The 27,617-nt window shown below is 42.9% G+C and overlaps 1 protein-coding gene across 2 annotated transcripts; it reads right to left on the bottom strand.

Moving 5' to 3' along the window:
- On the bottom strand, positions 1-27,617 carry dhx15 (DEAH (Asp-Glu-Ala-His) box helicase 15). Of its 2 annotated transcripts, none has more exons than XM_038730664.1 (14): positions 27,464-27,617; positions 25,394-25,709; positions 23,860-24,053; positions 23,278-23,437; positions 21,800-22,018; positions 18,125-18,292; positions 10,793-10,879; positions 10,280-10,429; positions 9,683-9,791; positions 4,469-4,660; positions 3,342-3,464; positions 3,063-3,253; positions 1,985-2,154; positions 1-646 (listed from the first exon to the last, which is right to left on the bottom strand). In XM_038730664.1, the coding sequence occupies exons 1-14, from the start codon at positions 27,469-27,471 to the stop codon at positions 529-531; spliced, it is 2,205 nt and encodes a 734-aa protein (XP_038586592.1). In that variant the 5' UTR covers positions 27,472-27,617; the 3' UTR covers positions 1-528. The 2 variants fall into 2 exon arrangements, with proteins under 2 accessions (XP_038586592.1, XP_038586591.1); XM_038730663.1 differs by lacking the exon at positions 27,464-27,617 and adding an exon at positions 27,298-27,455.

Below are 27,617 nucleotides of genomic sequence, written 5' to 3'. Positions count from 1 at the left end.
TTTTATTAAAAAGTTATTTTTTATTAAGCTGAACAGCGGCAGGAAATGTGACTAGAGTGCCCCTCTTAGTATCACCATTACAAGAGAACAATACAATAAGCCTGCATCAAAATGCAGTATAAATTACATTTGTTCAAAAGCTTCCATCCATGGGCTGATGCCATTTCGGCAGAAGAAGCAAAACAACTTCGAGAGTCCCAAGCTGTGACTAAGTATGTATGTCTTTAAGAGGAATGTGGAAATTTACATGAAATATCCTGCTTTAAACAGAAAAACAAAAACATAAATTCCTGATAACCAATCATTTACAGACCATTTCAGAAAGTGTTTAACAAAATATGATACAAGGTGGCTCTCAAAGGTAATGGGACACAATTCATCAATCATGAAAATACATTAAACACAGTGAGACAAAAATAGAATTCAAAATTAGGTTGTTGGAGGGGGGTGGAGGGTGGCGGCGGCATTCAAATGAGTTCAGACTTTCCTTTATACAGATACTGAGGATGCCGGCACATGCAAGCCTTCTTAGTACTGAGTGTATTCCTTGGATGAGAGTTTTGTAATGATACGCTCCAACTGTCTCTTTGCTTCACACTGGGGGAAGTTACTCATCTCGTAGTACTGCGGGGCAATTTTCATCAGCCTAGGAAAAGAAGCGGGTAAACATTAGTCACAAAAATTGTCTTCAGTGTTTACTTGTGGGAGAACGCTGTTCTTCCATATTCACACAGCGACTACCGGTGCAAGCTCAACAAATTTGAAACTTAATTGTACCAGGTCACAGAGGGCGAAGGGACGGGAAACAAAGCTAATCCAGTACAAGTGTGTGCAAACAAGCCTACGCTGGTGACGCCTATAGTTTCTTTTTAGTAATACGGATACGTTTTTTTTTTTTTTGTATGTTGGCTTTGTACTGTAGAACAACACAATTTTTAGTTTTAATTAAGTGGCCAGTCACACAGCTCCATGTAAGTGATGCCTGTGGTACAGACTGGACGAGATGTACAGACAAAATAGTAGTTAGGGTAGGGATTTCTCCTGAAGCTGAGTAGTTAAGGCTCAAATCACATAACGACAACATACACAGGTGCAGCCAGGGGACGTTTGTTGCACGTCACACCTCTCTCTCTGCCCACGTTTCCAATTTGCGCAGATCCGGGGAGAAAATGTAATAAAGCTGCTTTTCCGAAGCGCTGAAGCGTGTTGACGCTAAAGACGTGTCTACACAGGTGCGTTTCAGACACATTTTTTCAGTCGTCAGTCCTCACGACAGATAAGCTTCATCTTTAATGAGTCCGGTTTAACTTACACGCTATACGCGCGCGAGATAGACACAAAACGTATATTTTTACACTTGCAGTCCATTTTCTTCCATTTTAAAAGTGTAATTACAATGATTCTGTACTAGACTCATGGCGCATATGACCTACACTCAATACTCTGCTTTAACCTGGAAACCTGTGTAGATATGGACGGAGCACTGAAGCTGCTGCTGCTGCTGCTGCTCTGCTAATGTGCTGCTCACGCTACGCCTCCTGTGTAGACGAAATAAGGACAGCGGTGTATCCTGACACCACAATGTGCATCAAGATGCTGCCCGTTTTTGAGTTTGTTCAGAAAACAACAGGAGTGGGCGTTGACGTGTGTCATACGCTGCCGGTGTGTGTGCCCATTAGGGTATTTATATTCATACTGAGTGAACAGTGTAGGATTTCAGAAGACTAAAATCTATTGGCGACTCCCTCTCGCAACCATCTTGGCACAAAAAGACAAGCAATTCTAAAGAAAAACTGATATCTGAAGCTATTTTTGACATTTTTGTCCAGATATCCAGGGTTTGTCACAGACAGCCATCAGAAGTTTTGTCTTTTCACTCACATATAAAAAGGATCCATGCTTAGAATTTTTAAATCATTTTTATTACACATTACCTTCTGATGAGTATCTTTAAAACAAAAATGTAGCTACAGCTAAAACGTACCACTCTGGTTTGATGTCAGTGCACGTGCGGATGTAATTCTTGGTGGTGAGCACGAACTCGTTGTAAAGCACCCACTCCGGCTTGTGGTCCAGCACGGTGGAGGGGTGCAGCTGAACGACTTGGTTGTCCTTCACTGTCAGATAATGGCCGGTGCGCTCCAGGTGGGCGATCTGTTCGCACCACAGAGAGAGAAGAGGGTCACTGCCAGGAACAATCACTATGAAATCCAGTTTACGCAGAAAGACAAAAAATACAAACACAAACGCACTTTTATTGGTGCTTAATTTAACTTTACAGACCCATCAAAATCTCATAAGTAAATTACTAATTTTTTGATACGACACCAGCCTGATGTTGTAGACAAACTTGTTTGTAACCGGGCAGTGAGCCAATTATTCCTTTCTTTGTGGAGACTAGGTAAAGCTGCAGTGGCTGTTGTGATTAACCCAGGCAATCAGTCTCAATAAAGGCCTTTCCCAACAAAGACATGATTTCAAATGTTGTGAAAACTCCAACATGAGCTGCAAATTTGTCTCCAAGATAAAGGTTAATGTTGACAAATATGTAAATATTAACACCATAATTCAACTTGTCAGGTTGCTTGTTTCAGGTAGCCATGAAACTAGAGTCTTGCAAAATGCCATTTGTTTCCTTGAGCGAGGAGCAAATTGACTTCATTTCTTTTTGTGTGTTTAAAACAAAGCAGCCCTGTGTGTGTGTGTCTGTGTGTGTATGTATGTATACTTTAAAGACTGATATCCATTACAATAAACATCTCAGCTGCATTTTTAGTCCGTACTAGATTATGCACAAAAACACTTGTTTTTCAAATGATCAAACTAAACAGGGTAAACTTCAACCAGCCTCAGAACAGCAGCTGAGCTGGATATAAAGCCTGCGTTTGCACAAATTACAGACCAAAGGAAAAACAGAAATGGGGAAGTTTAATGATGATACTATAAACAAAGCAACTGGACACAAATAGCTAAAGTTAGTAAGTGCAAAACATATACTAAGGATAATACAATATGCTTTCTGTGAGCAACGAGCTTCACCAAGGGACCCTGATGTGACTGACCTGCATGAAGAAGCCAGTGACCAGCGCTCGCCGGATGTTGGTGTAGTAGTCTCTGCTGTTAAACTCAGTGCTCCGCCTCGGCAGGCTGAAGCGGTCCATGATCCTGGACAACTGCTGCCGTACATTGTCTGCCGACATCAGCGAGCGGTAGTTGACGAAATTGTCATAGCACCACTGAGTAGCCCCGTGGTCTGTGTAAGGCGAGGGCAATTTGGGGTTAAAGACAAACAATGTCGACTGTTTGAGTGAAACCAGTGTGTGCGTGAAAGGGACACTCACTTTGTTTGAAGGCGTGGTAGACGTTGAGCAGCGTCATGTGGTCTCCATCGATGTGGGCAAAGCGCATCTTGGACTCGTCAGCCACCTTCTTAGCCTCCGTGGGTCGGACGAAGCACTGTGGGACTAAACAAGGTTGGTATAGGCCCCAACACAGCCGCCCATAGGGATAAGTTAAGCAAATCCCACAGAGAGGAACAAGGCCTCAGCTCAAGAGAGGCACAGAGCACTTCACAGGGCACACTGGTATTGTGAAGTGTGTATTGTGGAAAAGGAAAGGAGGAGGGTCAAAGAGAAGGGGAGAAAGATGAGTTTCATCGCCATGATGGGCTACTTTTATTTTTAAGGTATAGCAAGCATATGAAACCCAGTCTAAACAAGCATTCTATCCTATGTATAGACCTGATCCTAAAGCAAAATAAAACAGCAGCGTAGGGTTTATCCAGAGGACTGCCGTCTCCCCTCTGTGAACTTTCCCTGAATTGCTAAACATCAAAACCTGCTTGACTGCGGCTTTAATGGGTGAAAGCTGTGTTTATTGAGCCTCATGGTTGGGTGCTGTGGTGGCACCATTCTCAGGTGTGCTTTCGCTGCTTACTCTAATGAACTCAGCAAAAACCTGCCATCCTGAAACACCTGCTTTAAGTGCACACCACGTCCAAACAACTAGTTAAATCCATTTCCCCACTCTCAAAGACCCTCGCTCTCCTTTCAAAGGCGTCAAGATTCATCTCAATGAGCACCATTCTGCTTTGGCAAGCCTAAAGTGCAATTACTGCTGTAGCACGCTGGTGCTGCTACACCTATACATTTTGTACAGACGTGTATTTTTTCAGCCCTTCCTTACAAATAATAGCTGACACCACGGACTTTATACTCTACTTGCCTTGTAGTTAAGTTCAGTAGGTATACATTTTACTTATTCTAAGTAGATTGTGACTTCTGGGCTCTATCTATTTTAAAGGGACACGTACAAATAATACTTTTAAGGGACAAGATAAAAGATAAAGAAGCTGCACTGTATATTTCCTTTAAGCTTATTGGTTGATTATGAAACACGGCCCATGAGCACAGGAAATGGAAAGAGTAGCAGCTGAGACCCACACAGTGGGCCAAGCCATAAGCATTACCTGACAACATGGCAGTGATGGAGAGGACCTCGTTTGAACAGTTGAATTCACAGCTGGCGATGACCATCTTGGCCAGCTGGGGGTCCAGGGGGAACTCTGCCATCATGGAGCCCAGTTCCGTCAGGTCACCGTCGTCATTGAGCGCTGCCAGGCAGTTCAGCAACTCCAGGGCTCGCATCAGGGTCTCTGGGGCTGCAGAAGACAGAACGGGAGAGATGGGCCATTAACAATGTTCCAAGCCCATGGGGCAAAACGCACATGACAGAGATTTGCACAGAACAATTTGCATTATATTTTTTCACAGCAAAACTTGTGTGGGGCCCTTTTACCCACATGTACATCAGGACTGATCAATACTCTAGTACTGCATGTTTACAATTACAGTCAATCAATAGAAAATTAACTATTTCATTAACTGGAGTAATTTTTCCAGCCAACCCTTCTCTGATTTCAGCTGCTCAAATGTGACGATTTGCTGCTTTTCGGTCCCATATGATAGTTAACTGAATGTTTATCCATGAACTGATTGATTATTTAATTTTGAGAAAATAAAGAGCTGATTAATCAATCATGAAAATAATCATCAGCTGCAGCCCTATATAGGTTTGTGGTCCAGCTGTGTGGACGGGTGCAGCTGTTCGGCTTGGCTGTCCTTCGCTGTCAGGTAATGGTAACCTTCACAGTCACACTAAATAATACATTTGTCTACTCTAGCATTAAACATACTTTGCTGGCGAAATGAAAGATTAATGTAAAATCTGGCTGGTCAAGCCAAAATTGGCCATTTTAAAATGATGACTCATTTCCTGTTGGTGAAATGAGAATCAAGACTGAGGAAGCTTGTTCACCATGAAAAGACTATGCAATGTGCAAAATTTCACATTCAAGCAACTAAACATCAAAACATCATTTTCCAAATGGTGGGAAAACATTCAGTGCCAAAATAAAGGAAATAAGTGAAGGAATATAAAGGAAAATTTGAGTCAGCTGCTATTGGATAAGATATAAACTTGCTTGCTGGCTCAGTTGTGTAAATGGTCTGCAACCTGATCAGCCAGATTTGACAGAACATGTTTGTTTCAAAAAAGAAAAGAGGAAGCCCAAGAAAACAAAGCTGATAAAACAACAAAGTTCCAGCACCTGCTGTACCGGGACCTTTAATAGAAGACAAGTGTGAGTTTGTGAGTTTGGGTGACAGGGAGCATGAGGTCCATCAAAATGAGAGGGCTCTCCTTATGTGACGGCCAGAGCTACGCTAGACAGCAGCTTAGAGGAGAAGTAATCATGGCAGAGCTCATTTTTCATCCTTCGCTCGGGCAATCCTAAACAACTAATGCAATTATAGTGGAACTTTCTACTTAACGCACCAACACAAAAGGCTTCCACCGTTTGGTTAAAAGATTTCTCCTCCAGATGCAATTATTGACCTTTGGCTCCCGAGAGCCGGAGCCTAATGACCAGTTGCATGTTAACTGAAAATTAGCTTCAAGCACTGGCGGCGGTGCTCGTTCACTTTCATTTCTCTCAAGTGCTCCCAAAAAAAATTCAATTTCAAACAGCAGGGAGGCATTTTTTTATGATTAACAAATATCGATTTGGGGCATCAAAGCTACTTTTTTTTGTTTGTTTTTTTTTTTACACAAAGTGAGTGCCGGCTACATTACTTACCACACCAACGGGCTTGTGTGGGGGCCAAACAAAAGGTGAAATTCTGATTTCCAAGTACTGCTAGCATGATGAACCAGTGTGGAAATTCAATCTATACACAACACGACTCATCAGAAAAATAAGTATTGACTGCCTCAACACACAAGAATCCGATATATTAACCAAGGGCCAAATCAATAAGATGAAAGGCTAAAGGTACATTAAACCACACTGGCTTAGAAAGGTACTTATTTGGAAATGTCACGAGACAAATGAATCCCACCCAGCCTGTGTAAATGGCTTCTGATTTCTTTTGGATTTTCCATTTTGGTTGGTGGGCTCATGCGGTTGCTCCAGCATTTAGTGAGCAAGGTGGGCAAAGAGAGAAATAAAACTGGAAAGCAACAGGAAAAATCAAGGTTCCCACTGGGGGTAGGGACAAGCTCAAAGTCACTGGCGTTTATATTGTTGATTATCAGGTAGACAACACCTAAACTCAAATTCTGACTTGAAATGTCAACATCAAGAAACAACAATGCCAAATGTATGTTGGCCTAGCATTACCACCGTAAACACTGCAGCCTCAATGCAGGGACTTTGAATTAAATTAAGGTCAACCTATATGCACATTTATGAATTGAAACATGCCAAAAACCAATTAATAATGGTAGTTCAACCAACAAAAGAAACCTTAAAATCTCAAAACACATTGTTTCATCCTGTGTTCTTGATGCTCCAGAGACACATCTCTGGCCTGTCCATTCAGTTTGAGGGAGGCCCTTTGACACAGCATATCAAAACTGATCCACTGTAACTAGATGTTATAAAGCTCCTGTCCAGGAACTCTCAAAGACTCGAAGGACTGCTCCGAACTAGCTTCAGTGTGCACAGAAACTAGTTCGAAGAAACCTTTTGCCATGAGTGGGTCAAATAAATAAGAGGTGTCTCCCCTTTCCCTTCACCCCACTATTCCCAGTTAGACTCAGCAGACAAGGCCAATCCCATATGTTGACGCTTTCCCTTGCGTTTTGTGAGAAATGTGGGGGTGGTGGTGGAGGCCAGTCACGTTTCACTGGGGGAATATAAAGGGAAGGCAATAGCTAAGGTGATAGCGCTGCTATTGATGTAACCAATTTCGTTCTCAAAATGGCATTTGCCACAGCGGACAGGGAGAGATGGGTTTAATCTCAGAGGTGAGATGAAAACTATATTATGGTGAGAAAACGGGGGAGAGGTTAAGGATAGGAAAAGGTGGGGTGGTCTCCTCGGGAAGACGTAGGAACACACCCTTGTGTAATGCCATAACTTGGCGCCTCATTGAGACTGGGTTTGTTTTTTGGCCTTGATCCAGCATGATTCAGATGGATGAGAATTAAGAAATACAGAGAAGGAAACATAAATTGACTGATCAGCCAGAATACTAATCCACATATCACTCTTTACTTACTCTGAACAGCAATAATCTAAACTTAAAGTAGACTACTCATAAAAACTGCATAACACTGCTATGTAGTCCACGTCTGTCAGAGCACTTGTACTCAAGTCTCTAAACATTAAGTATGCAGTATTTTGTATCTGCCGGGATCATTTTAACTTTGCTTTGTCACTTTACCCAAGCTCCCAAGTGACACAGGCAACCCAGATTTGATATTGTACATGAAACAACCACAGTTCAACTAAATGTGGATTTTATAGCAGTGTGTAACTGCATTTGTACTGATTCAGACGGCACTGATCAAAATCAAGATCTCAGTATTGATACTGAAGTTATATTCCTTCAGATTTCAGGGTTGGTTTGGTGACAGCCGTGATCACTGGTGGTAACAGCAAGTGCAGTTTAAAACTACACAAAACACTTGTTAAAAGGGTAACTTCTGAGATTTTAACCTCGACCTTATACTTTCATGTTTTTGTGTCTTTAAGAATAATTGGAACTTTTTTCTCTTTTTTTAAATAAATTTAATAAACAGTATTGAGTGAGCATGCTGCAGTCGACAGCAGCAAAACAGAGCTGCAACGTAATCCTTGCGAGCAATCAAAGCACGTTTACTTAAGTGCTTGTTTTTGCCACTGACAGGGTCAGATTGTTACTGTAAATAAAAGATGGGGGCTCGAGTTTGAGACTCGGACTCGAGTCCGACCTAAGTCGCACACACAGTGACTTCAGACTTGATTTCAGACTCGTCCTCGAAAGACTTCAGACTTGACTCGGACCCGAGGTGCGGGACTTCTGAACGTCTGATGAGCTTGCTGTTATTCCCCTCCCTACGTTACATATAACCTGCCTACGTAACACGTACTACGTATCTGCTGCTCACGGCCACATGCAAGAGAGGACAACAAACACCAGCAGCTACTGTGCCATTCATCATACACTTTGGCTTTAAAACTTCATACAACATATGCCCAAACAAGGAAACGCTGAGAGCAAAACAGGTTAGTAACCTGAGATTAGTAATTCAGCATTGGCCATCTAACGTCAGCTTGCTTCAGCTACGACCTACTGGACGTTAATTCCGACTGTCGTTCTTTATGAAAAGATGAATGAGCGTTTGTTTACGCACATTACATGACTGTGCTCTGTGAGAAACAGGTTACAGTTACAGAATCCCGTATAGCTAAGCAGTATTATAAGCAACCTGGACTGAATGCAACAGGTGATACAACATTCATTATAACCACGAGAGACCTGGGACTTGACTTGGACTCTAGCTCAAAGACTTGTGAGCATGTCACGTCTGGCAGCATTATGGAAAGGAATCCTACAGAGGCAGACCTTTTTCTTTATAAACACTGTATCGCTCTGGTCAAAGCCACCTGAAACCATTGATAAAAACAGTAATTTTATCTTAAAGAACATGGGGGGTTGCTGTCTCGGTCGGTTAGTTTATTGCGGTTATTGTGTGAATTTGTTGGTTATGTTGTCTTTGTGTTATTGTGAGATTTTGGTGTTTTAAAAGGTTAAAAACATCAAAGTTACACAATCACACAAACCTACCGATTGAGGCAGCAGTAGATCAGAGAAGTAAAATGTCTCTCTCTGTCAAGCGAGCCTGATGGCTTTGACAAGAGTAATATAGAGTCCAGACTGAAGTTACCCTTTAAGCCCTTTACTTTGCCTGCAATAAACAGAGATAGTAGAGCAACTGGTGTATCTGTTTACAGTGCAGCCAAACAAACTCAACCTGACCGATCTCATGCTGCACATCACACTTGTAGTTTTCCAAAATGTAATAAAAAAACAGGGAAAACTTGTTTTGTGTTAATCCCTCGTGCATGTGAAGGCAATGTGAATTCAGTGCGGGAATGGCGGATGCTGCCATCAACAATGAGAACTACTATCCAGAAAAATAATTACAGAATGTAAATGCATTGAATGGCTATTGCTGAAAGAAAGCTGACCATAAAAATATAAAAAATGGGGTTTGATTTTGTATAATTCATAAAGATTAGAAAGATTCATACTTTTTTTTATAGGACTGAATGCAAAGCAAAACATAAATTCGAGAACACACGGTATAAAAATGTGTCTTTGAGACTTTAAAAAAGTATTTTTGTCATACTAACCTGGTGGATCCATGAAGTCAAAGTGCACCAGGTCATCAATACCCAGTTTCTTCAGCTGCAGCACCACAGAGCCCAGATTAGACCTCAGAATCTCTGGATACGTGTTGTCCTACGCCAGTTAAGAGGTACAAGAAAACCCCAAGGAACAATTCAAAATGAATTAGTCAGGGTGCTTATTATCTTCTCATGAGTCGCTCATATGTCAACTTGAACAGAGGCCGGGAGTCTAGGGCATTTGAAGGGCTATTTAACTTGTTTAAAAAATTTCCCTTTGCCACACAGCGTGACATGAAAGAATTAGCCTGTTAAAGTGGAGAACTGGGCCTCCGCAGGTTCATTTGTCACAAGGTGGCTGTTTCGTTAGCACAGCTTATGAGGAAGGGTGGAGGCGGTGTGTGGTTTATCGCCAAGCTCTTGGAATTATAATTCAGTTTAACTGGGAATCATGGAGTTCTAAGAGCACATATTGCATAATGGAGAGCCTTTCCAGCTAGAGGGCTGCTTTGGGGGAATACAAAGTGCTTGTGGCATTGAAGCATGTGAGAATCAAACACCTGATAGAATTTCTAACAATTTTCAGACTGCCTTGTTTCTTACCTGCATTTCTGTCTTGTAAGCTTTCTCTGTGTAAAGGCGGAAACACTTTCCTGGGCATGTCCGTCCAGCACGACCTGCCCTCTGCTGAGCTGAGGCCTTGCTGATGGCTGTAACCAAAAGGGATTCCACTCTGATGCGAGGGTTATAAACCTGATATTAAAAGGGGAAAAACAAGTTTCAGGTAAATTTAAAACATGTTAAACTAACACCCACAATCTACTATATCCACAAGCAGCTAACAAAAAATGCACAACACCACAAACACACAATCCACCGTAGTAGATATATATATATATATATATATAAATAATCTCTTTTTGCACCATGTGTATGACTTTGCTTCAGGCTGGTTAAATGTCAGAGGAATAAATAACTGGCTTTTCCGTCTTTGCCGCAAAGTTGCGCCCTGCTGTGTTTATCTGGGGATTCTCAGGCAACAGAGGCAGATGATCGCAGCAGATAACGAGTGGTGGGAGAAGATGGGGGTTGGTGGGGAAAAGAGGGGAAGCTAACCTTTTGCTTGGCAAATCCGGGATCAATTACAAACACCACGCCGTCGATGGTCAGAGACGTCTCGGCGATGTTTGTTGACACGACAACCTGTGGAAATGAGAACAGATGACTTAAGAAATGATCCACCCGGGGTGTCTGGAGGAACTGACAAAGACCTCTGACTCTCGACCTTGAATCAAAGTATTTTCAGACAGATTTACATGTGGCCATCAGTTATTTAGCAAATTCACTCTAACATGCACATGAGTACTCAACAACTTTGATTCATGTCGTTTCTTTTGAAATATTAGAAAACAAAGTAAAACTGAATTTGGATCGTTATTCAAGTATTCAAAAGTGCTTTGCACAATCAAAAAGTGTAGTGCTTTCCTGCAGTGGAGCAGTTCAGAAATCATAGTGATTCTTAAGAATGAGCAAGAAGAGAGACAAACAAGTGCAGATTTTAGCTTTGCTTTAACTTGGAAAACATTCCCCGATGTGAGCAAGTTGACTGAAGAAGCTTGTAGAGATGTCACTTTAGTGCACTGTACACACACTGTCTAATGCAGCCCAACAGGGGAGCACCACAACAATTTCTGCAATCAAGTTCAATGTGCCATCAACGTATTTGTGGAGAGAGCTGGCTTGGTGCTGAGAGTCCCATCCAAATGCATTACCTCTGGCCTTTTTTTGTTGTGTGTGTGCGTGAGGCGGGTGGGGGTGGGGGTTTTGTCCGACTGTCCTCAGCATGCTACTGGTCTTGTAGAGATGTCAGCTTCCCTCTCTTCGATGGTTCTTCCCAGAGTCAAAATCACAGAAAATAGTTGATGTAATGGTTCCTCTTAGGTGGCCTGCTTTTTTAACACATTGAGAGCTCTACAACGGCTGCTGCTGTCATCCAAACAGCTTTTCTTCCCCCAAATGAGGGCTGCTGTAGATATCTCTTGTGAATCCAGCACGTCTCTTGAAATTTGGAACACTGCTGTCTGTGGACATGCCAACTGTGCGCGGCTCATTGTCGCTGATTGGCTCTTGCTGTGTGCCACGCAATGCTGGCTCCTCCAAAGCTGTGTTTCAAAAACAACCACAGGCAAACGTCACTGACAATGTATGCATTACGTTCAGTTTGAAATATTTTCAAGATCAGTGACCTGACCACCAAGACCCCCTAGTTTAATAGTAGATCAGCAATTATTTGTATAGGAGCTTTTAGATTAGACAGTAACTATCTTATTCCAACACTTAACTCAAAAAGAGGATCTTTATTCCGGCACATTGTGTTAAATATTAAAATATGACAACTTTAATGTTTGTCCATATCCAGTCCCCATAAAAATTGTGACAAATGTGTCACAGGGTTAAAATTGGATTTGATTTTGATATGTGTAGAAAAACCTCTTCAGCAGACAATCCTTACACCCTGGGGTCCAGGTGTTATGCAGGTGTAGTGAAAAGACCCAATAAAAGCTGGATTTATACTTAACGAGAGTCCTGCCACAGATACCTATGGTGTAGGTTTTGATTTATTGTTCAGCATTGGATTTTCCCCGTTGATACCTCCTCCACATCACTATTGGATGTATTGTCTGTAATCAGGCTGTTTTATGGTCTACTATTCCCCACAGTAACTGGCTTTCCTTCACTTCACGATACAGAGCGATGTGCTACGCATCTAGTACCAGCACTGAAGTTACATACTTTTACTTCACTTCACACTAATGTGTGCTAAAAAGTGATCCTGAATTGTTAAAGGAGCATTATATCATTAGTTGTTATTCATAATCACGACCCAATAATGTTGACCCATCAAAGTTTCAAACAGGAGGCGCTGGTTGTGGAACATTTTCCACTGATTGTTTACTGTTCTAGGCATAATTAAATGTTTAAAATAAAGAAAAACTGATTTCATACTTGTTAAAGCCAGGTAACACATGCTAATGCAGTTATGCTCATCTGATAAGTGAAGAATGCAACGGTGGAGATATTAAAGGAGTTTTATGGGACTGGGGTGGTATGGGATTTGATTTAAGCTTCAGGGCTGATGTCAATGTTAACCATCTTTATACAGAGAAATGCTGCAAAAAGAGGAAATAAATAGAGGAAAAAACGAATGAAATGAAAAACCGCTTGGTTTCTAAGTGTAAGGCAAGCAGGGGAAACAGTGAATCTGCACCATCTCCCAGTCTCAGATCTTTTTCTATTACAATTATCCCCTACAGCAAGACTGTCTATGAGAAATGACAGCTGATTCTGAGCAAAAAATAAATAAATAAATAATCAAACAAGTCACATCACCCTATGGGTCTCTTGCTGTCAGCATATACACAAACAGGGGGAGGAGGAGAGTGGGGAGGAGGGGGAGACAGATTTGCAGCTGCTCTCACGCGAACCTTGACCGCCGCTAGGATGACTTCTCTTTATATAACAGCTGAAACAGACTCGACAGAAAAACCCTTTAGATTCATCTTAGCATTGTAGACTCTAGTGGCCGGGTCAAAGCCCACTCTACTGGCAACTGCCACTCCAGTGTGCCATAGCTGAATATACAAGAGGCTGTTTGGAAAGAAATGCCTCTCCACACTCACTTGCTCAACATCTACCACGACAGGAACAAGCTGTAGCCCGACCTAGGCAGTCATTTGGCGGTAGCCGTCTGGTTTTGTGCTTGGCATTTTAGCATGAGGACTACCAAGAAAGCCAAGAGTTCCGTGTAGTCTTTGCTGATACAGGTCCACAGAAGCAATTGTGCACACTTGACACACTTCCTTTGTAGCTGCCTCTTCAGCTGTCTTCAAGCTGCGAGTCTTACAGACTTGAAAATCCCACCTTTTAAGCGAGGATTTCTCTCCAGCCCTGAGAATGCCTGACTGTTTAGTTATTAATGCCGGGCGGGGCCTTGACCTCGGGTAATTCACCTGTCGAAAGACTCGTTCCCCTTAGTATTCAAGCAGAGGAATGAAGAGATGGCAGCAAGAAACTGATCTGAGCAGTATCAGGCAAATGGTTGGGTTGTTATTCATGTATTTCTTGGATGAACGGCTATCTAGGTCTGACTGATATAAGCACTCCATGACAAATTTGAGATGCTTAATTTTGATGGACAAAAATAACAACAACAACACTGACAGAAAATAATATGGGCTGTCTAAATGACAACCAGTTTAGTGGGGTTACACCAAGACCAACTGCTTGGTTCGACGGTATAAGGCACACCCGTGGCGCACTTCCACAGTAGCAACATAACATGTAATCATTATCATGGGTTCTGCTTTTATTTCCACTGCTCTCAATTAGCTTAGGAGACGAGTTCCTGAAACTAAATTCCTAAAGGATAACATTCATTTTACTTCTGCACCTGTGCACAATGGAGAACGCTTGAGGAGACCATTCAAAGCAAGTGTGCGTTTAGAAACGAAAAAGGTGCAGTGTCTGGCAGAAATGGAGATACATTTGCAGAAAATGTTTTCTAAAGTGGTTTGACACGATGGACACTGTCTTCACGTAAATGTGAAAGAAAAACACCACCACTTCTTACATTATTTATGGTTCCACAACTGCTTATTTCAATCTCCTACCAAGCAGCACATAAAATCGACTTATTCTGGTCCATTTTTGGCATATTTCCAAAAACATCCAAGGTTATAAAATACAGTGAAAAGTACCAAAGACTTACAGGTTCCTAAAAGCCCCTGGTAACAGTTCCTGCAGTGGAAAAGGGCCATCAGTGGCTCAAAGGTACAGAGGAATCATATCTTTACGAAACCAATTAGCCACACTGTGGCAGTTTGAAATTAAAGTGTCAGCCCCCCCCCCAAAAAAAAAGAAAAAGAAAAAAAAAGACCAGGCTATCAGACAGTGTCTCATGACAGAAACTATATGCCAGCGACCAACCTCCCAGCAAGAAATAAAAGGTATGGAATGCTTCAAAGTCTGGTTAAAAAATGCTCTTGGTGAGGTTGCCACCGTCCTCCGTGTTGGGACACAGTCAGTGCTCCAGCAGATGCCACACATGACACCCCCTCACATTTCATGATCATATGGGTGGCCTCATTGACTGCATTGATTCTGAAGGATTATACAGGCTAGGGCCATTACACTGAACGCAGGCTGGCTCCTTCCAGTCTGTTGCTGCACGGGATAATCCTGGCTTCTTCATCAGTAATATCATTAGAGCATCATCTCTGCATGTTATTTCTGGGTTATTACCTGCAGGAGAGCAAGTACTATGGCTAACATGGGCCATCTTTCACATTCCCTGCTGCAGAAACACAGCCTTGTTGACAAATAAAGCCTTCTTGATTGGGAAAAAAGGAGAACGTGCCTTGAGCGGCATCGACAAAACCCACATTCAAAGCTCATTGAAATGGATACGTGGTATTATCACGGGTGACATTTGGAGGGAATATTCCAAACATGACAATGCTAAACACAAACCTAACGCTCATCACACACATTTGTTAGAGACAATCTTTGAGATGCTGGAAAACAAAGTCAGATTATAGTCTTTGTTTGTAATTAGTCAATTGCTGCCTTGGCTCTAAATGATTTAACTATTCAAAAATAGAAGATCACTGGCTTTCCAGGAGAAACAGAGCAATGACAAGCTAGTGCTTTATGTTAATTGAGGGGTGCCTAATGCAGTCGTTAGCATGCGTGGCGGCAGACGTGGCGAACCTTAATTCTTTTTCACTACTTCCTCTTGGGCTGGCTTGGATGACATCTCTGCATTTTTCACTTGATGAGTCGTTCAGTCAGTCATGGAGCGCAAGCACATTCAGTTCGAGCACGGCAACTTTAGATGCCACCTGACAAATTGATCTTGAGGAAGAAAGGGGGCATCAACCTTTCTGTTCTGAAGCTAAAAGTGGCTGCTGGGTTGACAGTTCAGAGGTCGCAGTGTCACTACATTCACTTTAGTTCTTGTACTAACAACTCAAGGGAATCAGGGAGAAGTAGCTGCAAGAGGTGGTGTCATTTAGAAAGCCCACTGCCAGTGGCAAAAAAAGGTATGTGTCTAGACAGATGTATGTAAACTCACAGGGCACATGCAGACATCGTCGCAAGAGCCGTGTAATATTTAAACCTGTTCTAATGCAACCGTGGCCCTGTTTCATGTCAACATCCCTTTGAACGGCAGAGGCAAACACTGGGAATGATATTTGAACTTTTGAAAAAAGATCTTATCCAACACCGTATAATCAAACCACTAAGAATGCTGAGATTCTTAAGCCTGCAGACGTACGCACAATTCAAACAGAAAGCTTGGAGAGAAGAAACCGTAAAGCTCAAGACAGTATAGGGAGACGTGCAGTAGTGTCATGTTTGATCCAAACCTAGTGGGGTAGTCTGTTCCGCTCTATAAATGTACACTTGATAACACACTTGATCCCTTTTTTCATTACTTGTTTGTTTAATTTTATGTTAATTTTAGGAATCGTATATTCAGGGATCTATTATATTATTATAATTATTACACTAGTGCTAGGTTATATAGTATACTAGTACATGAAATTATATTGAATCTCATAACATATTAACATTATACTAACAGCATACTATGAAGTGAACATTATACTTTTTATTTAAAGTTAAAGTTATAATATTATACTAATACACTTATTTTACTGGTTACTCATCCAGGTTGTCTGTAGTGCATCTGCAGGGGACATGTAGATTAAAGTGCAATTTATACTTCTGCGTCAAATCGACGGCGTAGGTGACAGGGCTACGCAGAGGCTACACAGTCGCCTGACATGCACCTCCTTCAAAATGTAACTACACGCCGAGTCGACGCGGACCATAAGCTCTGTGATTGGTCGGCTGGGTAGCCTCGCGATGCCTCCGAGCCGACTGGAAGTACCACGCGCTTTGAAGTAACATTTACTAGCGGCCAAAACGGCGGCTGTAACACAGTGAATCAATATATTTGACCGTCACAACCCCGAGCGAAATGACTCGTTTTGCTATCAGAATGTGATCCATTTGGTCGGTAACATTTGAAAAGGCTACACCAGCCGCACGTATAATTTTACACCCATTTACGTTAGCGGAGCGCTAAACAGGAAGTTAGCCTACTTGGCTGACAAAAGTCAACACAGTGGACGCTGTAGCGCTACTGCCGACTAACGTTTTACACCTACGCACAAGTATAAATGCATGGCTACGCACGTAGACCCTACGCAGGAGTATAAATGGGCCTTTAACCAGAGCCAGGAACCACCGTGCCAATGTGTGCTCCCTCTAGCCGGCCTCCTCCTGACAGCAACACGTTCCCCTTGTTCTACTTTACATCTTTTTTTACTAAAGTTACTGTAATAAATATTGTACAGCAATATTATTTACATAAAGTATAGAGTGGATTGTGCTGGTGTATCTGTCTCTGGTTCAAAAACTACCAGGCTAACACACTCCTAAAGTACCACATTCCACAAGCAGCACTTCCATCATTACTGCACACTAGCAGAAGGAGCAAACAGTCTTTTTTACATTTTTTCATTTAAGAGCACATACTCCTTAGGAAAAAAAGTTTGCCTACGGCCCTGTTTCTTCCTAAAAATCAAGGTTGAATTGAGCCTTTTTTAAGCATTGTAATGTGTTTAACTTTGACAGCCCGTAAACATTTTTGCCGCTCATGTGTCAGCCTGATCTGCCTCAATTAGAGGGGTTGTAGCAATGAGTCATTCATCAACATCGTCCCCTATCAGATGCTGGAGGTGACTGTTTGCTTATTCACTGGCAGTGATGATATTCTGTCAGATCCCTGGCCAAGAGTGTGGCAGCACAGGTGGTGCTGCTACTCTGGTGATGAGCCCATCTGAACAGAAACTGTCACACAAGAGAGGAATTGTCTCATGCCTGTATCAATAAGAGGATCAGCCACTCCTCTGAGATTAAGCGATTGAAGGGAGAAGACGAGAGTCTCGCTTTCGATCAGCTCGTATAACGAGCACCTTTCTCGTGGTTACAGACAGCAGAGGTCTTAGGCCTCCTCTCTAAGTAGCAGCAGCAGCAGCAGCAGGGCCTGTGCAAACGTAGTGGAAAGATAAAAACGACTGAGAATGCAGTACTTTCCTCAGGCTCAGAGGGCGTGAGTAATACCCCAGTTATAATTTAGAGCAGAGAATCGCATGCTGACAAAGGCAGCATATGTTGTGTGAGTCAGTTCTGCGCTAAAGCTGAGAAAGGGAAAAGAGTCTCTACCTTCCAGCTCTCTTCCTTTGCCCACCTTATTCCCCATCTGGCCTTTCTACATCAACCCTGCTCATTTTCTCTTTCACTTACTCTCTCCCTCAAACTCCCCACTTCAATCGCCCCCCTCCTCTGAGTGTTTTTATAGCAACAAGGCAGTTATACCTTCCTTCCGATGGCACCATTTGGTTTATTGGGTGGGGGTGGCTCAAAGATCCTCTGCTGCTGCTGCGGAGGCAAAGTGGAGTACAGCGGGATGATTTTGATATCGCCGACTTCGGGCCCCAGGTCGTCGACCTCCCTCTTGATTCGTTTGCAGGCTTCGTCAATTTCCTGAAAAGATGGAGGTGCAACAATTAATCCAGGTGTCACTTGTGTATGCAAACAGCAAAAAAACAAAAAAAACACACCTGGGTAAACCATGGCGGCGAATCTGGATGATAAGGCAAGGGCGAAGGGAGGTGGCCGGGAAAACCGTGGTTCCCTGCTACAGAACATTTGTTCTAACTATCGCTCCATCTGACGGAGGAAATTAAACCTGGACTGCAGTATGCTTTCCTGAGCTCCCCGTGGCTCTGTTGTCAAATGCAGCAATCATGGAAAACATGGACGCGCACGCTCCGAAGGCGCGCACACACACACAGCGCCAGACAGACTCAAACAGGGTTCATTATTCCACAGTGCAGTATTGTAGAGGGGAATGTGAGATGAGACTGCAGCACTGATGCATAACCAGCGGCAAATCATGGCAGATCAGTTTAGTGAAGCTGAACGTTCTAGAGCCGGTGGGCTGGCAGACAGACAGAGGACCTGAGAAGCGCCAGGAATAAGAAAGGATGATAGTGAGCACAGGGCTAGGGCCTCTAAAGGCCTATTGAAATACACTATTAAATGAACTAAATATGCCCACATGGCACCCCACTGCTTATAACTCATTAACATAGAGAAACAGGTTTTATTTTACATACATATCCCTATACACACTCACACATTTTTAATGATCACACTTGAAGGCCGCTCTGGCCTAAACACAACATATAACATATTCAGTTCCAAGCGACTCCCGCTGTTAAGAACAATTTTCTTTGTTTTGCTAACAACAATCATTTAATCCTCATGAATCCTCATGAAGCAGCAGTCCCTGTATGTGTCACATTACAGCCTGTACTGTTGCACCACCTGCAGGCCTGTTGGCGCAATACAGCAACTTTTACAAAGAGGAGTGATGAGGCAATGATGAACAGGAGCTCTTGATTCCCAAAATGATTTTACCGGTGGTTATACAGACAGACAGTGGGGCTACATCAGAGCTTTCCATGCACACTTTTTATTTAGTAGGCTAACAAAACCAACCCATAAAACTTCTCTGACATTTTTGTTGCCTCTTCTAAAAGCACACTGTGCTTAAATCAGTTAAGGCATGACTGAAACGGTCTTAATTCTACACTGGGTGAAGCCAGTCGCACTCGCCTTGACACCAGAAAGCACCACGGTGATGTATCCAGCTTTCCTTCTGGGCTGCAAGTGTGTTATTAGCCCTGTTTGTCCCCTTGTTCATCGCATTAAGTCATACCCTGCTGATGGCCATGTGCCTCTTAATCAACACACTGACAAGTGGAAAACGGTAAATCTGAATGGATTGGTAAAATTAGCCTGGGTATTAATAGCCTATCAAGCCTCTGGATGCAGCAGCTGCCATGGAGAAAAAAATGGACCTCTTTGCCAAAGCGCTGGAAGCAAGCTGGCTGTCTGTCCCTTAGGGACATCAAGACAGAGTGCGTGTGTGTGTGCATGTATGCGCGCACATATACATACATAGGGGCAGTTGGCCAGTGTTGGGACCTGTCCACAAGCTCTCCCTGCGACCCCAGAAGCAACAATCTACAGCCAAGCTAATAACCGACACATTTAGGCACTCCTCTTGACTAGCAAACAACCCCCCTGCCAATCCCCATGTTTTGATGTCAGCTGCTGAGGGGGAAGCTTAAATATTAGGACTTATCTTTGCTCAACAGCTGTGATAAGTTTCCACTTTCTTGTTTGGAGTTGGTGCTTCAGTTCTATTTGTTTGTGGAAGCAAAATACCTCACAGAAAAACTAAGAAAGGGGAGGAGGGTCCTGTGCATTTTTGCTTTCGTCCGATATAAATTAAACAGCCAGATATAAAAAGAGACTATGGCTTTGCCACGGATCTGCCTCCCAATCATTAGTCTACATCAAAGTTGCTGGGAGACTGAAGAGGTTAAGAAGTGCTCGAGGGATGCGTTGCAGCACCCTTTGAACACCCATCTCTGCCAGACCTACCACACATTAACTTCTTTAACCCAATTAGGAGGGGGTGATAATTAACTCACTGTGGGAGTGCTCTCAGTAATGCCTTTGCTTGACACAGTGTGGGGGGGGTGGGGGGTGGAATATAAATCAACAAATTACATCTAACTGCAAAAAACATGTTTAACGCATTGCCAGCAAATATTCCAGACTTCTCTACACATTCACATGAGCGCAAATCCGCGGTTCAGGCCATCCAAGCAGCTGGGATACCATTAAATCTAAAATCAATTACCAGCCCTCAGTGGAGACAACTTCAAACACCATGCCCTCCGATGGCTTCATCCCATTTGTAACAACCCGCATATTGATCCTGCTTTGGCAAATGAAAACTGATTGTTGTAATGCCACAGTCAGGCCGGTGTTGAGTGACAAATAATTACTGCTAATAAACAACCCGTCGCAGGATGTGATCGGGGAAAGCCAGAAAGACACAACTGCGTCAAGACGTTTTAAAGATTCCTTGTGTAGATGACAAATTGCCAATGTGTCATTTAAATCTCTGGAGCAATGTGTGTTGTATTTACACCACCAGTTACGTTCTCCTTTACAACTACAGGTAATCACGTGGTCTCCAACACTTTTTTGTGTGAGCTGGGAGAATAATCATACCAGCACAGGCTTCTCCTGTCCAATGATCAGGATTTTCAGTGTGTGTGTGTGTGTGTGTGTGTGTGTGTGTGTGTGTGTGTCCACCCTGCTGTGACCAAATTCATCATTTTGGGCATGAACCCTGACCTCCATTACACATCAGTGGACGACATTTAGAAAAAATTATAAATTACTTAATTTCAGAGATTCGTGGGAAAGGCAGGATCTGGGTCACTCCTAGTTTTTGTTTTTTTGTTTCCTTTGCTGTGCAAATCCTGGTGGTTCCCAAACAGGCACACTTATGCGCACTAACATCTATCAATGTGAGGATTAATCATTTCCTGCGCGGAGAGTGCATGTGTGCGCTCACGACACCGTGTATGGGAGTAACTCGTCTATGTAATTAGATTAATATGCGCACTCTTAGCTTTGGAGATGTAGAAATTTTTTGCACATGTTTACTGCCTTGTTTGTTTAGATGACAGTAACAATATCATACATGTATTTAGTGCTGAAACGATGAATCGACCCATTAACTGACAGGCAGAAAATGAACCTTTTAACTATTTTGATATTTGCTTAGATTTTGTGTAAGGATTTACACCTTCTTCTGCTTTTTATAAAATAGTAAAATGGTATTGTCTGACAGAAAACGCAATTTGAAAAGCTGATGATTAACAGAAACAAAAATAGCCACCTGATTAATCGATTATGAAAATTACCATTAGCTCCAGCCCTTCATGTATCTGACGAAAGTGTCTCCAAAGATAATTTATCTGTATCAAAATCTTTACATATACAATGAAACATGAGACCAGCTTACAGTGTTTCCTGTTTACAACCATCACAAATCTGGCTTTTGTAGAAAATCATGGGCAATCATTGAAAAAAAGAATAATTAAAAACCAATAGTCGTACCTCCTGTCCAGTGAGGAAGAGCAGAACGTCCCCTTCGTCCACTTCACACATGTGGATCTGGATCACGGTGCGGATGGCCGCCTCCAGGTAGTCACGCTCCGGTTCCGGTGTGTAGAAAATCTCCACAGGGTGTGTGCGTCCAGGGATGGTCAGCAGCGGGCAGTGGTCAAAGTACACCTGGAACTTTCCGGCGTCGAGTGTCGCGCTCATGATGATGACCTGCACAGAGAATAAGAGATGCGTAGTCTGTGAGGGACAATGTATGCGTAAAAGAGGTGAAAGGAAAGATAAAAGTAAAGACTGCAGAGTGTAAATGACTGAGGTAATTATGGGAGTGAGCACTCAAGTGTAGAATGACTTAACATTTTACACGGCTTGATGATAATTGGGGATAAGGACACATACTAAGTGGATAAGGGTGCAACTAAATACAGAATAGATGAAGAGTGCAAAAAGCTATACTGGGTGGGTAACGCTTTGAATCAGAATTTAGGATGAGCGCGCTGGCTCAAACCCAAGATGGGGCAGATATAGTGTGGAACTTGGCATTACACTCCAAGTCACTGACCTACACGGAGCTATGACAGTCCTTGTTCCTGATGTTGGGTACACAATGTTCTCTCCCGAGCCATTAGATAGAGCGCATTAGGATTCTGATCGTAAACGCGCCTCCCATTTTCAATCTCAAACATTTTCAGGGGCCAGTGTCTCTGCATTTCGCTTTACGCTCTGCGAGACATCATAATTGCTCTTAATCAAGGCAAATTAAACTTTCAAATTTGGTAGGGGATAGGGATGAAGGAGATAGAGGGGTGTGGGTGGATGATCATTCCCAATCACCTAGACCTCATTTAACAGTCCGCGAACAACAATCTAACCTTTGATTCCACATTGACAAACAACTAGTTATTATCCATCTGCTTTATGTGAATTAACTCTGGCACACTCTGCCTATAAAACTTCTGCCTGCCTGTACGCTCCCATCCACACCGACGCGTTGCTGCTCCCTACCCCCCCCCAGATGATTGGCTTAAAATGGGGCTGACCAGTGGAGCAAGCTCCAGCAAGCTCCACTGGTGTTGCAGTGCAGAATAGATGTGCATTTCTGAGCCCAACAGCGGCATTTCTCTTTCCTCAACAGATACACAGCTGTCAGACATGGGGACCCTGTCAGGGAAAATGTGACAAAAAAGGAGGAGTGACAGAAGAGGGACATAAACACTGGCTGTCACTGAGTTTATCGGGGGGGCTTGAACACTGTTTTGTCAGCATTAAGTGGGACATATTTCTGGAAACAAATCAGACTGCTGTCAAGAGTACTTTCAACACCATGTCTGGAGATAAGACAAAATAAAAGTGAAGTAAACTTGATGTTCCAGAATAAACAATGACTGTAGGTGCTGGGGAAATTTAGGAACTTAAACTACCTTTACAAAAGCATTTGTTTTTTATATATATTTTTTAAAAGCTGATGTTACCTTAAGGTCAGACCTCGAGCGGGCCACCTCCTTGAGGACCCCCATGAGGATATCTGTAGCTAATGTGCGTTCGTGTGCCTCGTCCAGGATGATGACACCATAACGCTCCAGCAGTGGATCGTTCATGGCCTCCCGCAGCAACATTCCATCTGTCATGTACCTGGGTGAACAGAAGACACGCGCTTTAGCATCATAGACAATGGCATTATCTGAATTAAACCTTGCTTACAACTTAATGGAATGAGCATTCCCTTTAAGACAAACATTTCCCCCACTTCAGTGCTATGGGCAGAACATAAAAAAGAGGAGTAAGTATAAAATCAAGATGCATCTGTAAAAAATTCAATCCTATGCTTTAACACCAGTCGGTCAAGCATTGGACAATTTAATTATCTACATCTGTGAACTGAAAAACTTTTGATTTTATGCACTTGAAAAAATAAAAGTGCACAAATGATCAAAGTCTATTGAATTAACTGTAGATAATCACTAGTACAAGGCTCCTGTAACGGACCCTTACCATTATCAACTTCTCCCAATACAGCTGTAGGAGCCATGGTGGACATTTTTAATAATCCTTACTTGAGCACCGTCTTGGCAGAGCTGCAGTCCTCGAACCTGATGGAGTAGCCCACCTCTTGGCCCAGCATGATATCCATCTCATCAGCCACCCTCTGGGCAACGCTCATGGCCGCCACCCTCCTGGGCTGGGTGCAGGCCACTGCCCTCTTTGGTCCCGGCATTGACCGCACCATGTCCACGCACCACTGAGGGATCTGGGAGACAAGTCGGGATGAGTTTGAGCTAAAGAGACTGCTAAAAAGACATCCGAAGAATTCTTTAAATTAAAAAGCTAAGAAGTGCGAATAGGCAGAAAAAAAAGGCAGAAGATGTAGGAGGATAAACCCAATTAATGAGTACCGCAGCCTATTCCAAATATTCTCCGCGCTACTACAGTTTGCCATGTCCTGCAAAGCAAATATCATACCTGTCAACATTTTCACTGACAGTATGTTCCTGCTTAGAGCTTCAAAACAGAAGCAGCTTGCTAAGAGAGGTGCCAACGAAGAGAGTCTTACTTTCACTCTATTAAACTTGAGGTTCGGATGACTGCCCTTTCGAGATGATTCAAATCTTACCAGTCTTTGAAATGTCAGGCTATCAGAGGAACAAAAAAAAGCAGATGACAGGTTTAGAAGAGATAAATATACTTACAGGACCTGACCTCAGGAGAGCTGCATGATTAATTGTATTGCAATTTGTATTTAAATTTATACATATTTGCAACCTCATTTATGGTACATAATGATAATTTAAGCTGCATTTGCATTAAGATAAAGTCAATGCAGTATTCCTTTGTTTTAAAACATGTTTTACTCGAAAAATGAGAGACTTCTTTAATCCACAATGGTGCAGCCCTAACATTAGGTAGTCGGCATTCACCTCTGATCTATTATTTTCTACTTTGGCTCAAAACGATACTAAATATTCACTCATAAATCTCAAAAAATGCCATTAATTATTCAATTTTCTTTCTAAAGCGGATGACCCCAGATGAGGACCCTTAAAAGATCCATACATGTAGCCTCTACGTTGGTGTGTATGTTGTGTGTGTGTGTAGAGGTGACGAAATACTGAACATTCTTTAAGAAGTACGCAGAGTTCAAAAATGCATGATGAACGTGCAGAATAAAAATGTTTTCCAGCATGACAGAGGCAGAAAGCACTGACAAGATTACACCACTTCATTTACGAAGTGTTTGGAAGATAGTTTATATTCCCCTCAGGAGGCGGCCATGGCTCAACCACTGATTTACTCTAATCTTCTCTCTTGCAAATTTAAAAAAAAAAGACATCCCAGCTCTTTCAAGAACTTAAAATAAACTTAAAAACCACACACTGTGAATCAAATCCTCAGAGAAACTGTTTAAAATGCATCAACTGTTCATTGCGCCCTGTTTTTTTTTATGGTATTATTATCATCCCAATTATATTACTGAATTTCACATTTTACTTTAATCTGTCACATTTCAGTGAGTTTATTTTATAAAAACCACATTTTTAGGGGCTTAATGTGCTGGTATTTGCAAAAACTTCTAAGCTATCTGCCTTTTACCTGTGTGGTCTTTCCCGAGCCCGTCTCTCCCACCAGCACAAAAGACTGGTTACGCATCAGGATGCTGGTGAAGCTCTCTCTGTACTCCCAGACAGGCAGCTGCAGCCGCTTCTTCAGGATCTCATAGTAGCGTGGTGTGTGGGGCAGGTTGGTGAAGGGGTTGATCTGCTGCTGAAAAGGGGTTGGCTTAGGGAAGCCGCCGCCGGCAGCTGGGATGCTGGGCAACCCGGATGACTTCGCGTCTCGCCCCCTGTCGCCCTCTCGATCTCGATCCCTCGACTGTTCATCGCGGTCTCGGTCTCTGCCGCGGTCGCGCCTGTGAGAGGAAGATGCATGAGGTTAAGATTTGATGAAGCACTGCCACTCAAATTAACCCATTTAACTTACCACAGAGAGACACAACATATCTCCTTAACACAAACACATGCACACTCACCCAAGTAACACTGGCAATAACCAAATCTAACAGTTTTGCCCTATAAATGATAAAGATTAAATCAAACATGGAACAGACAGTGCACAAATGTTAGCCCATGTCAAGTCCTTTTCTTAAAATTGCATGAAAAGGTTACTGCACACCCTTATTCACAGCTGCAAAAAACCCCCAGCCTAATCAAGTGTAGCATGCAAAGGTCATGAACGAACTAACTGTCTACAATCCACATTGGGCAAGATTATTTTCCTATTGCACAAATGTGTGTTTCATGGCTTCAGGACAGACTGAGAACCACATTAGCTGGAAGCTAAGCTGAGCGCAATGTTGACTTTAAGGTACCCTGGAGCTAAGTGCTTAACAGCCAGCTCCTGCAGTGGAGCTGGCTGCACAGGAGCCAGATGTAGAAGATGTTGTGTGCAGCTCTGTGGCAGCGCTTAGGTGTGAATGTGTCTCAGTTTATTACTACCCAATACAGCCATACAGGGATAAATTACTTGATCTGGCAGTGCAAATTATCAAATGAGCTACTCATTTCTGCCACACATGTAGTTTGAAGTCCATCAAACACCAAACAGCTGACCTGGATGTAGCATCTCTAGTATGCAAGCCCTTGACTTTGGGAAAACAGCAGCATGCACATCAGATGATGCTAAGCTCTGTTGTTTGAACATTATTATAACTGAATTTATGGTGCATATAATGTATGCAATATTCATTTATCCCGTGGGGGAAAGAATTTCGCTGGAACCTCCCGTAAGGTCAAAGCGATGTCAAATCCCGGGCAGTCACCCTGAGCGTTACTCTCGATGACTTTGACAACTGGCAAAGAGACGAGGTTTCAACTTCTACAGCAACCAAGTCGTCTGTAACGTTAGAGCTATGTTGACGCTCAGCAGTCATTTAATGTGCCTGCGTCCAGCTTGGGTTCACAACAAAAGTCGACTGGCACTGATTCGGGACGATGGGACGTGGCAGTGACGTCTGACAGGGCACCTCATGTAAGCGGGTAACATTAGACCGCCTAACGTTAGTCCAGTCCAGTGTCCGACTTTAAAGCAGTTTTTTCTTCGCTTTGTAAAAGCCACACACGCCGTAACAACCAAGAGTATCGTACATTACGACACGCTGACTTTGTGTCATGGAAGGTATGACCTTTCTGTTTAGGACGTAGCACGCCACCTAGCACTGGCTAGCATGTAGCCACGTGCAGACCAGACCAGTCTGCTAGCCACGTTAGCTAGCTAACGTTACACGAGCCACTTTGCTGGATTACCGCTGCATAAACATATCGTCCGAGAGCAGCATTATCTAGCGGGCTGGGTGTCCGTACAACGATGGATTTCCATCCTCGCCGCCGCTAACTTACTAGCTAAACTCGCAAAGAGTTAGCATGGCTAGTTTAGCATCAGGACCACAACAAAACAGCCTGCAACAGCGGACCGCTTTTGTGTAACGCTACCTAACTTACCCATCACAGGGTTTCTTTTTACTCGACGAATAGTCATCGCCCGACTCTAAACGATGTCGCTTGGACATCTTGCCACCGGTGTCCGTCCACCCAGCGGCTAGTTATTCCATGCAGATTCTCACCAAACTGTTAAAACACCGGCAAAATGGCGACCGGAAGCTCTTACCTCATCATTATCCTTGGCAAAATGACTCGGAAAGCCGCGATTTACTGTGAGACAAATTAAGCGCGTTGAATACAAAAAGGGTCCCAGCGTTAATGATCCGCGCACATTGTGTTGTCCATGAAATCCTACTGCAGCACCTACAGATACAATACAG

Source organism: Micropterus salmoides, unplaced genomic scaffold (genome assembly GCF_014851395.1).
Source record: "Micropterus salmoides isolate LMB-PRFRI ecotype aquatic unplaced genomic scaffold, ASM1485139v1 Ms_hic_scaffold_2, whole genome shotgun sequence".
Lineage (NCBI taxonomy): Eukaryota > Metazoa > Chordata > Actinopteri > Centrarchiformes > Centrarchidae > Micropterus > Micropterus salmoides.
Note: the sequence above shows the minus strand (reverse complement) of the source record. Positions and strands in the feature narration are given on the sequence as shown.